Genomic DNA, 11,661 nt, shown 5'->3' on the forward strand with positions numbered 1-11,661 from the left:
CCAGGTGTTTGGGATGTTCCCCTGGAGCATTTCCAGAGCTTTTGGAGGTGTTTGAACCCACCAGACAATGGAATTCTTTCCTTTTCCCTCCCAGGTTCTGCACTGCAGCAGCAGCTTACCTGATGTGCAAGTTTTCATCCTGCTCCCGTGAAGAGTTTTGTGCCTTGGTCCCTCCTGGCCTGATTAAAAAGGTGAAAGGGGAAAAAGTTCTGCTGTAACTTGTGAGAAAGTTCAGTCTCAGCCCAGGTCCCTGTGCAAGTGTCACTCTCACCAAGAAAACAGTGTAGAAATAAATCTGTGAATCTGTGTGCCCTCTCCTCTTAGCCCTGGGTGCCTCTGCTCCCTGGGCAGCTGCACACAAGCAGAGCTGGCTCTGGGGATGGCTCTGGGGCAGACACTGTGCTTTTATTCCAGCTGCAGTCCTTCCTGGTTTTATTCCAGCTGCAGGATTTGCTGGTTTTATTCCAGCTGCAGTCCTTCCTGGTTTTATTCCAGGTGCAGGATGTGCTGGTTTTATTCCAGCTGCAGTCCTTCCTGCAGGATTTGCTGGTTTTATTCCAGCTGCAGCCCCTCCTGGTTTTATTCCAGCTGCAGCCTCTCCTGGTTTTATTCCAGCTGCAGGATTTGCTGGTTTTATTCCAGCTGCAGCCCCTCCTGGTTCTGTTTTTATTCCAGCTGCAGGATTTTTGCTGTTTCTGTTTTATTCCAGCTGCAGTTCCTGGTGCCACGGCTGAGCTCGGAGGCTCGGGCAGTGCTGTGTGAGGAGGCCCAAAGTGCCCTGAGCTGGAGCTCCCTGTCCTGCCCCTCTCTGAGCTACAGGAGAGCCAGCCTGTGCCTGTGGAGGCAAGCAGCCTTCCAGGAGCTCTTGAAGGAAAAGGCATTCCAGGTATGAATCTTTTCTGTCACCCACATTCACCCTCTAATTCTCTCACTGTTTTAGATCTGCCCTTTGCAAGTTTCCTTATTGGTGATCAAAAGCTTCTTGTAAGAACTGGGTGCCTGATAGTGAGAACTGAATACCTGAAAAGTTGTCTGGCAGCTGAGTCATGAGGGCTGGCTGCTGTTTGATGGGGATGATAAGGTGGAGAGAGGAAACCAGAGGTAAAACTTTTGTGTCCTACTTCTTGGAAAGGCTTGGCAAGCCAGGAATGCAGAGCAAAGGCCTGTCCATCACCCTGCTCCTTCTCTGCTCTCCCAGGAGTGGTGGAGAGGCAAACAACTGGAAATCCTTGCTTTTCTGGTGCTTTGTGTGTAATGGCAATACTCCCTGAGCCAGCCTGGCTCAAACCATCCCAGCTTTTCCCTTTGTACCACCCTTGCAAGGTCTCTGATTTGACAGAGTCTCTTTTTTATAACCTACTTCCTCCAGAACCAGTCTGTCTTTGTGCAGAGGGCTTGGGGTGTTCCTGGAATGGCTCCTGGTGCCTGGCTCAGTGTCCAGGGCTGGCACACCCTGGGTTCCATCCTCCCTTTGGTGCCCACCCAGTCTGACTGAGGGGCTTGGCTCATTTTGCCTTCATTTCTAATAACACACAAGTTCGTCCTGGTGCCTGGGCCTGGAGGTGCTGAGTGTGTTTGGAGATGTCGGAGGTGAGGGTGTGAGACAGCCTTTATGGGATCCCATGGAGTTTTGAGGGCCAGCAGGGTTTTTTAATTTTTTTTTTTTAAATAAGAGAAACAGCACAGGAACTTCCTTGGGTCGATGTCTCTTGTTTCACGTCTCTCAATCCACATGGGGCTGTGTCTGGAGATGAAGTGGAGTGGGTTCTGTGCTGGTGCCTGCTCTGCACGAGTCTTTTCCCTTGCTGTGCCTCCCTGCTCCTGAATCCTGGCTTTCCCAGCTGTCTTTCAGAGAGTGGCTGCTGCTGGAGCTGGAGGTGTGCCCTGACAAGGACATTCTCTCTGCTGCAGAGAGGTGAGGCCCAGGGGCTCTGCTGGGGAGGGAATGGCACAGGAGTGTCCCATCAAAATTAGGGAAAAGCTCTGAGGATCAGGGAGTAAATGAGCAGGTGCTGCAGGGTACAAATGCCTTTGCCTGCTGTGGTTTGTGCTGAGCTCAGGCCCTGCTGGGATGAGGGGTGTGTGTGTTTTCACTTGAGCAAGCCTGGCCTGCTGGAAGGTGTCCCTGCCATGGCAGGGTGGGACTGGGTGGGCTTGGGGTCATTTCCAACCCAAACCATGCCATGGTTCTGTGGGCTCACCCTGCACGTGCAGCCCTTCCAAGCCACTTGTCCCAAACCCCCCCTGACCCTGGGGGAGCTGGGTGGGGTCTGCTGGAGGACTCCTGATGTCTCACCTGGAGCTTTAATCTGAGCTCACATCACCACTCTTGCTGTGTGAGCTTCCCTCTGCATCAAGGGAAGGGCAGCATTCCAACATTTTCTGCTTTTCCCCACTGCAGACAGGATTTCCATCGCTGGGCCATCTATCAGCGGTACCTCCCTGCACCTTCTGCTGCTGGTGGCTGTGATGGAGACCTGGAGAAGGCCTGTGGAGTCATCCTCAACGCCATCCTGGACTCCTCACGCAGGTATTCAGGGCCATGCCTGCCCGTGCTGGTTCCTGCCCTGGGAGCTGTCCCTTCCTGGGGCTGGGGACACCATTCCCTGCTGCTCTGCTCTGCTGGAAGGGGCCCTGGGAGGTGGCCCTGGGTGACTCCCAGGCCCTGCTGAGGGTGGCAGAGCTCTGGGGCTGCAGCCTCAGAGGGGCCCTGTCTGGCTGTGTGTTTAAAGCTGACTTTGTGCTCAGCTCTGTGTGGCCAGACAGGCAGCAGTGCCCCCAGGGAGTGGCTGAAGCTGCAGAGCCAGCAGGGAGCTCAGAGCTCAGAGCTCAGTCCCAGCCACAGCTGATTTATGGCACAGTGTTTGAGCTCTGTGTCCATGTGAAGCACCTGGCTGTGCTGAGCTGTGCTTCCCCCTGGGCCAGCAGGGGCAGTGCCCCATGTGTCCCCAGCTGTCCCCAATTTCAGGCTGGAGCTGGGGGGCCGTGCCCACTCGAGGACGTCGCTGAGCCCCGAGATCCTCTGCAGGCTGCAGGTGATGATTCCACACCCTGGGGTGGCTGTTTGGTCCTGGAACCTGACCAAAGTACCCCCTCATGCTCACTGTGAGCTGTGAGCTGAGCTGTGGGGACTGAGAGGGGTTTTTCTGGTTGCTCCAGAGGAACAGAGGGGGTTTGGGAGCAGCCTGGTGCAGTGTGGCCCTCACTGTTCCCCATCCCCTGTTCAGGAGCTGGTGCTGGAGCTGAGGTGCAGGCCAAAGCTGCTCCCTGGCTGCTCAGCTGCCCAGAGACCCGTGGTGCTGGAGCTGCTGCAGGGGAGGCTGGCAGGCACAGAGCCAGAGCAGGGATCTGCCCTGGGCCAGCAGCTCTGGAGGCAGCAGGAGCTGCTGCTGCACAGCAGGTGAGAGCAGCACTGGGCACTGGGGAGGCCTCCAGGGCAGGCTGGGCTGTGCAGGGCCCTCCCCTCTGCTGCCACAGCAGGGGACAGTGACACTGCATGTCTGGGGACAGCCTTGCAAGGGGCACTCATTCCCTGGCACCCACTGGATTAGCTGTGTGCTTATTCCATGTGCCATCCTGGGCTGCCCTGGGTGTCCCACTCCCTCCTGGGGGCTGATTGTCCCCCTGACAGTAACCCCAGCTCTCATCCTTCCCTGCCCAAGGGTTCTGCTGGGGCTCCCTGCATCCACCCTGGTCACCCTGTGCTGGAGAGGGAACAGAGCAGTGCTGGACTGTGACAGCTTCTTCTGCTTTGTGAACTCTGAGCTGGTAGGTGCTGTGAGCCAAATGGCGATTGCTCCTTGCTAAATGTGCTCCAGATAAAGATTAAATTTGAATTTAGGGAAGGAGGTCACATCCAGACTGCCCAGAGAAGTGTGGCTGCCCCAGCCCTGCAAGTGTTCAGGACCAGGCTGGAGCAGCCTGGTCTGTGGGAGGTGTTCCTGCCCATGGTCCCTTCCAACCCAAATCACTCCATGATTCTGTGACTTCATTTGGAATTGTGGTGCCATTTGACACTATCGAGAGCAAATCCTTGGGAGCCCCTTTGTTTGGTGAAGTGGGTTATAGAAAGTCTTACAGTGCTTCTTGGAGGCCTGGGAGGGGCTGAGCACGAGCCCCTCTCCCATCCCTCCCTCATGCCAGGGCCTTGAACTGTTTTGCTGTAGAGTGAGATCCTCCCCATCCTCCTGAGAAGCACCAGGGACATCCCTGCAGTTCTCTGGGAGGTTGTTTGGCTTGCAGGTCCCTCAGGAGCCTGCTCTGTGCTCCATGGAGAGCTGATTTCTATTTATCCATCCTGGCTGCCCCTTCAGGCCCTCCTGAACAGCCAGAAGCCTCTGTTCCCCCAGGACTGGATCCATCTGCTGCTGCACCCTGGGGCAGGGGCTGCCAGCCCAGCACACAAACCACCTCCCACCAGCTCAGCTGATGCTCCCCAGTCCCAGGGGGTTCCTCTGTGCTGGCTGAGCCCCGAAATGCTCTCAGGAAATCCTGTTCCAAGGGGAGGGAGTGATGGTTTTGCTGATTTTGTTTCCCTGCCCTTGTGTTCCTGCAGAAGAACGTCAGCTCCAGGGGCTACGCGCTGTCCTTCGACATCACCGCTCACTTCTTCAGGGTAAGTAATGTGCTCCTGTCCTCGGCCTGCTGGGCCTGACAGAGCTCTCCTTTGCTGCTCCTGTCCCATGCTCCTGGCCCTGTCACAGCTCTCCTCCTTTGCTGCTCCTGTCCTCAGCCTGCTGGCCCTGTCACAGCTCCCCTCCTGGCACACGGGGTGCAGAGGAGCTCTCCTCCTTGGCACCCTCCTTTTGAGAACTCCTGATAAATTCCCAGAGGAGCAGGAACCGGGGAAGCGAGGGGGAGCAGCGGGAGGAGGCGGTGCTGGAGCAGAATTTCAACACAACGCAGCAAAGCCGTGCGGGGAGGAGCTGCTGTTGATGTCGCTTTTGCTGGGCCGTGCTGACCCCTACAGTTGTCTCTGATTAGTTCCCACAGCTCAGCGATGCATTGGAGCAGCACACAGGGATGTGTGGAGCCATCGTGTCCCTTGTCCTCCTGCAGGGCCTGCTGAGTGCCAGCCTGGACTGTGAGGATGCAGCAGAAGGGGTCAATGAGGCTCTGGCCACGTGTCAAACCGAGTGTCCCGTGGTGCTCCTCTCTGCAGCGGTGACTGATCTCATTGTGGGGCTCTGAGCTGGGGGAAATCCTGCTCCAGCTCTGGGAGCTGGTGTGAAACAATATCCACCCGTGTAACATTCAACAGCAACCCTCAAAGCCTTTGGAAATTGTGTTTCCAGGGTGTTTTTGAGCCCTGGGTACCTCTGATCCCAGCCCTGGGCTCCTGGGTGCTGCCAGGGGCTGTGTCAGAGTGGAGCTGGGAGGTTTGTCCTGGTCTCTGGTGCACTGTGTGGGGTGTTTGTTACATCCAAGCAACCAAACTGCCCCAAACCCCAGGTTTTACTCCCTGTCCTGTGTGTAATAACTCCCTGTGTGCAGTTTTCCACAGGGGTTCATGCTTTGGTGCATGTGTTGAGCTTGGCCATCACCCTGTGGAGCAGCTCTGATTCTGGCTGTTCCTGCAGAGCAGTCCCAGGGCACTGTGGTGTGACCATGGTCACAACTGACCCTCTGCATTTCTAGGGTGTGAAATTTCTCCCATTTCTGATGTGTGCATGCACAGCTTGGGCTTTTTCACTGGGGAGAGGGGAAGATCCCCTTTCCCTGAGTGCCTGGCTGTACCTGACTGTGAGCACTGAGCCCCCCACTCTAATGCTGCTGTTCCCATCTCTGTCCCCAGCTCTGGTGGCCGAGGCTGGAGCCAGCGCTTTGCTGCCAGTGGAAGAGGCTCTTTGGGGGTCCCCTTGCAGGAGAACTGGCCAGGCTGAGGGGCTGGCACAGCTCGGGCACCAGGTGGGTGTGAGGGATGGGGCAGGAGCTGCTCTGTGGGCTGAGGCTGCCAGGACAGACAGACAGACAGACAGACTCCTCTCACTCCAAATGGGTGAGGATGGTTCGTTCTGGCCCTGTGTGTGGTGTGGGTCACAGTGCTCCCCATAAGCACAAGGGAATCTCTGAAGGCAGAGCCCTGGTCGGGCAGAGCCTCGGCACGGTCTGGAGCCATTCCAGGAGCTGCCTCACCCTTTGCTGCCTGGATTTGGGGATCTGGGCTCCTGAAGCTGCTCCCTGGCTGCTTCCTCCTGTGCCTCTCCCTACACTGTCAGTGCCCTGCAGCTTTTCTGCAGAATTGGGAATTTGTGTGAGGATCTCCTGGCAGGTTGTGGCAGGTGATGATCACATGCTGCTGTAGTGTGGAGTCACTGCTGATGAAAGGGATTGGAGAATGCTTCTGTCTGCTTCTAGGCCTTGGCTTTTTTACAGCTGTCTCCATGTAGCATCATTCTCCAGAATGAAGGGAATGATTTATTTTCTTGTCCAGTCACAGTTTTCACCTTTACCCAAGTCCCCGATTTCCTCCTCATTCCCAGCAGGACTTTTCCCCATTTTTCCCTGCAATCCCGTGCCATGTTTGTTCTGTTTGCAGGTTCCTCTGCTCAGGAGCAGCTTTCCCTGCCTCTGACCCGCCCTGGCTCTCAGCTGCCTTCCTGCACGGGGCCCTGCTGCAGCACTCACCACGAGGGACACAGGCCCTGCACAGGCTGGGCACTGGGGCAGAGCAGGCAAGGCTGGGGGCACCCCGTCCATCCCTCTGCTCTCATTTCATCCCTCTGCACCTGAAAGCCACAAACAGGAGGTCTCTGGCTCAGAGGAGCTGTCCTGAGATGGTGCTGCACCCCTGGTAACCCCTGCTGGGAAATCTTGCTGCTGGATAGTTGATAAAAGTGCCTGTAAATTGCCAGGTGCTAAATTCTTATCCTCGAGGCAAAGTTGTTCCAAGCTTCAACTTTTACCTCAGACTCTGATTCCTGGGAAGGCTGTGAAGGCTGTTCAACAGCTGCTTTGAAAACTGGAGCTGGACAGAGCCCTGCAGAGAGGGAGAGCTCAGTCCATGGTGCCAGGACTGCCTCTCCCTCCAACAGGAGCAGTCCTCGTGGATTTTAGCTCTTGGCTGGGAAGTTGAGGAGGTGCAGAAGTTTGTGAGACAGCAGTGCAGGCATTTTAGGGCTCTGGGAAGTTGTGCTGGGATTCCCAGAGAGATTTCCTGAGGGTTTGCCCAGGTGTGGGGCAGGAGGTGGCTCAGGCTGTCACCTCAGTGCAGGGAATTCTCTGGAGGGCTCTGCTGAGGAGGAAGCTGGGCTGCTGCCCTGCTGATTTCCAGGGAAGAGCCAGGGTCAGAGCTCAGCCTGGGGGTGTCCCTGTGCCAGAGGGACACAGGTGACAGTGCTGAAGCAGAACCTCAGGCTTGCTCTGGAGGTTTCCTTGCTGCAGGCAGCAGCTCCCCTCCCTGTGGGATTGTGCTGGGCTGGAGCCAGAAGGTGCCAGCCAGGAGCTGGTGTCACTGAGAGCACACAGGGAATATCTGCAGCTCCCAGAATCCCTGCAGGGTGAATGGAGTTCCTGCCAGGGGCAGTGAGAGCCGTGGGAGGGCTGGGGGTACCTGGGGTCTGTGGTCCATCAGTTCCAGGCTGGGAAGGCACCTGGAAGGTGAAATGTTTCAATTCCCTGATGGAAAGGCCGAGTTCCAAGTCACCATCACAACTCACAGGCAGCCTCTTTTCCTTGCAGCTCCTGGTTGCCCTGCTGTTCTTCTCACTGCTGGATCTCATCTCAGCCAGAATAGCACCAAAGGTGAGCTCAGCCCCAGGGAACTCTGCTGGCACTGGATGTGTCTCATCAGCTTGGTTTGCTGCCCAAAAATGCTTTGTGGGGAGGCTGGGAGCCGGTTCTGCCAGGAGGAAGGGATCAGCAGCACCCCAGACAAGGCTGCTGAAAGCCCTTCTGTTCCCATCAGATTAATCCTGCCTTTTCCTCTCTCCCTGACGTTATCTCCCCTTTCACTGCTTTTATTCCTGCTCCTGGATGATTTATTATTTCCAGTTTGCTGCTCAGACTTTTCACCTCCCAGGTAGAGCAGGAGCCTGGTGTCTCACTCAGCCTCTGTGCAGATCTCACATCTGTCAGATGAGGTTTTTCCTCAGGCTGGAGTGTGGTACTGCATGGCAGCAGGGCTGCCCAGGAAGGAGGAACAGCAGTTTCCAAATGGTTTCATGCTGTTTGTGAAGGAGCGGAGATGACAGGCTGCTTCCAGAGCTGCCTGTGGGGGCTTGGTTCTGTCCCTGTGTGTCACCTCAGCTGTGCAGTGCAGCCATTTGGGGACTCCCCTCCCAGATGGGCTCAGGGAGCAGATTCAGGCACAAGGAACCACCTGGTCTCTGTCTGCCCTTGGGAGAGTCTGGGGAAAGGGCCAGGGAGGAGAGAAACGCCCTGGGCAGGCAGAGCTGGGGTTAATGCACTGAAATGAGTAATGAAAACAAACCCCACAATAACCCCAGAACATGTCACCAGAGAGGTCAGGGGGGACAGGGCTGCTCCATGGGGTGGGTGCAGGATGTGCAGGGGCCTCTTGGCTAATCCAGCTTGGATGGGGCTTGGAGCAGCCTGGGCTGGTGGAAGGTGGCCCTGCCCATGGCAGAGGGGTGGCATTGGATCTTTAAGGTCCCTTCCGACCCAAACCACTCCATGGTGCAGCTTTGCCCTCTCTCAGCCCTTGGTGAGGAGGGCACTGCCTTGCTCGGGTGCCCAATTCCCCTGGGGGAACCCAGGCTGCAGGTGAGGGAAGGATTTGGGGTGAATTCCCGGGGTCCTTTGGCAGAGCCCTTCACGTGCAGCCCCTTGTGGGGGCTCCTCCCTGCTCTGATGCAAGCACAGCCCAGGAGCAAGGAGAGCTCTCCTGTCTGACCCCCAGGAAGGAGTGGATGTCCAGACCTCCTTGGAACGGTCCCTGCAGATCCTGCAGTGCCTGCGAGGCAGGGGCACAGCCTGGCCCCTGCTCTTCCAGCCAGCAGAGGGAGGTGAGTCCTGTCCCCAGGGTGACCCATCCCTGGTTGGGGTGTCCCTGGGAGAAGGGGCTGCTGGGCCCTTGGAAGCTGCACAAAAACCACTTGTGTGAAAGCTGAGAGCATCCTGCTCCCGTCCCAGAGTATGGCAGTCCCAGCTGATGGTCAGGAGTGCCTGAACTCAGCCTTGTCAGGCAGAGAAAGCCCGAGGGGACAACTTCCTTCTCTTGCTGTCACCACCCCTGAGCACCACCTGCATTTATTGGAAGGAAGCTGTGCAGCCCCTGTGCTGCTGCAGGGGCAGGAGGGGTGAGGTGGGGCTCTCTGAAGGTCTCAGTGTCCCTGCTGTCCCCTCAGTGCTCCTCCTGTCCCTGCAGCCCCTGGGATGTTCCATGTCCTGCACAGAGCAGCCTCACAGCAGCACACCCGGCTCCTGCCCCTGGCCTTCTACAGGTACTGACCTGCCGGGCTGGGAGGGGCATGGGGGCATGGCTGGCACCCACAGCAGCTGGCACAGGGGTACCAGCACTGCTGGCCTGTGGGGGAGCACAGTTACCCCTTCCCTGAGGCACAGAGAGCCTCACCAGGCTCGGTGCTGTTTGAGGAGCCCTGTTCCTTTTGCCAAAGAGCTGTGCCAGAGGTGTCCCTTCAGGCCTGTGCTCCAAACACGAGGTTTGGGAGCTGGCTCTGCCTCCTGGGATGCCATGGCACTCAATCAGACAGGGAGAGCAGCAGCTGTGTGTGCCTGGTGCCTGTGTGTGTGCCACGGCCCCAGAGCTGACAGAGCCCATGTGTGACCCCTCCAGCCTCACCCCCAGCTTCCAGCAGGAGCTGCTGCAGCAGGAGCCCACCTTCCTCAGCGTGGCTCTCCAGATGTACATCCAGCTGCTGCAGCTCTTTGTGGAAGGGCAAGTCCTGCCACAGTCTGATCAACAGCCCGCTGAGCACGTAAGCAAAGCCTGGACTCTCTTTTCTCCTGTCATACACTCCCAGAATGGTTTGGGCTGGAAATTATCTTAAACCTCAGCCTGTTCCACCCCCTGCTCTGGGCAGGGACACCTTCCACTGTCCCAGGCTGCTCCAAGCCCTGTCCAGCCTGGCCTTGGGCACTGCCAGGGATCCAGGGGCAGCCACAGCTGCTCTGGGCACCTGGGTCAGAGCCTCTCACAGAAAAATTTCTTCCTAATATCCAGTCTAAATCTACCCCTCTCCAGCTCAAAACCTCTTGTAACTGATCCTGTTCTTCAGCTCTTCCCTGCAGCAGCACTTGCAGCATCTCTCTCGTTCCCACCTTCCTGTGCTCCTGCAGGTTCCTCATCCCCTGGGACAGACAGAACTGCCAGGGCTGCTCCCACACCCCAAACACCCCCTGCCCTCTGAGCTGTGACAGCCTCGGCTGTGGGATTGTGGCTTCTGCTTCTCTTCTGGAGCAGGGGCTGGGCTGGGGGTGATGTTCTGCCCCCATTGTCTCTCCCTTGTCTGCAGGATCCCCTGGAGCTGATCTCTGCAGCCCGGCAGTTCCTGCTGAGAGCCATCCCCCGCTGCCCTGCCCGGAGCCTTGGCGACATCCAGCCGGTAGGAGCAGCGTTCCCCCTTATCCAGCCGGTAGGAGCAGTGCCCTCTCCCCCTTATCCAGCCGGTAGGAGCAGTGCCCTCTCCCCCTTATCCAGCCGGTAGGAGCAGTGCTCCCCTTATCCAGCCGGGAGGAGCAGTGCTCCCCTTATCCAGCCGGGAGGAGCAGTGCTCCCCTTATCCAGCCGGGAGGAGCAGTGCTCCCCTTATCCAGCCGGTAGGAGCAGTGCTCCCCTCATCCAGCCGGGAGGAGCAGTGCTCCCCTTATCCAGCCGGGAGGAGCAGTGCCCTCTCTCCCTCATCCAGCCGGGAGGAGCAGTGCTCCCCTTATCCAGCCGGTAGGAGCAGTGCTCCCCTCATCCAGCCGGGAGGAGCAGTGCTCCCCTTATCCAGCCGGGAGGAGCAGTGCTCCCCTTATCCAGCCGGTAGGAGCAGTGCTCCCCTCATCCAGCCGGGAGGAGCAGTGCTCCCCTTATCCAGCCGGGAGGAGCAGTGCTCCCCTTTCCTGCCCGTGTGGGCTGGGAGTGCTGCTGCAGCTCCCCCGGGCACTGATCCCCGACCTGTGCCGAGCCTGTGCTGCTCTGACCCACCTGGGGATGCTCTGTGCCCCCCTGACACACCTAGGGGTGCCCGTGCTCCCCTGACACACCTGGGGATGCTCAGTGATGCTCTGACCCACCTGGGGATGCTCTGTCTCACCTGGGGGTGCCCGTGCTGCTCTGTCTCACCCGGGAGCAGGGGCACACCCCGTGCCCAGCCGTGCCATGGCCTCCTCCTCCACATCCTCCACCGTTCCCAGCACATCCAGCCCTGCCCTCGTGTGGCCGTTCCCGCTCGGTCCGAGGGAATTGTCAGGCACGGCCACGAGTGGAGTTTCCCCCTCCTCTGCCTGTGCTTGGCTGAGAAGGCAGCAAAAGGCCCCGGTGCTGCTGGAACTGGCCTTGGGGAAGCTGGAGCAGCTCTAACCTGGCTCCCTGCCCTTCCCCAGCTCCTCAGCACCTGTGAAGAACTGGACCCCGAGCTGGCAGCCACCCTTCGGCACTTCTGCCGGCCTGCTGTGGACGTGGAGCTGGAGGAGGAGCTGGAACTGTTCTGAGGAATGGACTCAGCACCTCACCTACACCTGACACAAGGAGCC

The 11,661-nt window shown here is 58.2% G+C and overlaps 1 protein-coding gene across 1 annotated transcript in view; it reads left to right on the forward strand.

The window, feature by feature from the left end:
• FANCA (FA complementation group A) overlaps nucleotides 1-11,656 on the forward strand; it is a 33,707-nt gene extending 22,051 nt beyond the window's left edge. The window contains exons 27-43 of the mRNA XM_054296116.1: nucleotides 95-191; nucleotides 710-886; nucleotides 1,842-1,915; nucleotides 2,402-2,530; nucleotides 2,969-3,035; nucleotides 3,228-3,400; nucleotides 3,663-3,768; nucleotides 4,556-4,615; nucleotides 5,059-5,163; nucleotides 5,795-5,907; nucleotides 6,539-6,674; nucleotides 7,681-7,743; nucleotides 8,861-8,966; nucleotides 9,329-9,404; nucleotides 9,758-9,899; nucleotides 10,437-10,526; nucleotides 11,512-11,656. Of these exons, the coding sequence (XP_054152091.1) occupies nucleotides 95-191; nucleotides 710-886; nucleotides 1,842-1,915; nucleotides 2,402-2,530; nucleotides 2,969-3,035; nucleotides 3,228-3,400; nucleotides 3,663-3,768; nucleotides 4,556-4,615; nucleotides 5,059-5,163; nucleotides 5,795-5,907; nucleotides 6,539-6,674; nucleotides 7,681-7,743; nucleotides 8,861-8,966; nucleotides 9,329-9,404; nucleotides 9,758-9,899; nucleotides 10,437-10,526; nucleotides 11,512-11,619 (1,822 nt within the window). The 3' untranslated portion in view covers nucleotides 11,620-11,656. The remainder of the gene's footprint in view (nucleotides 1-94; nucleotides 192-709; nucleotides 887-1,841; nucleotides 1,916-2,401; nucleotides 2,531-2,968; nucleotides 3,036-3,227; nucleotides 3,401-3,662; nucleotides 3,769-4,555; nucleotides 4,616-5,058; nucleotides 5,164-5,794; nucleotides 5,908-6,538; nucleotides 6,675-7,680; nucleotides 7,744-8,860; nucleotides 8,967-9,328; nucleotides 9,405-9,757; nucleotides 9,900-10,436; nucleotides 10,527-11,511) is intronic.
• Nucleotides 11,657-11,661: the final 5 nt, after the last annotated feature.

Source organism: Melozone crissalis, unplaced genomic scaffold (genome assembly GCF_028551555.1).
Source record: "Melozone crissalis strain CALT ecotype California unplaced genomic scaffold, PUWL_Pcris_2 ptg000007l_1, whole genome shotgun sequence".
NCBI lineage: Eukaryota > Metazoa > Chordata > Aves > Passeriformes > Passerellidae > Melozone > Melozone crissalis.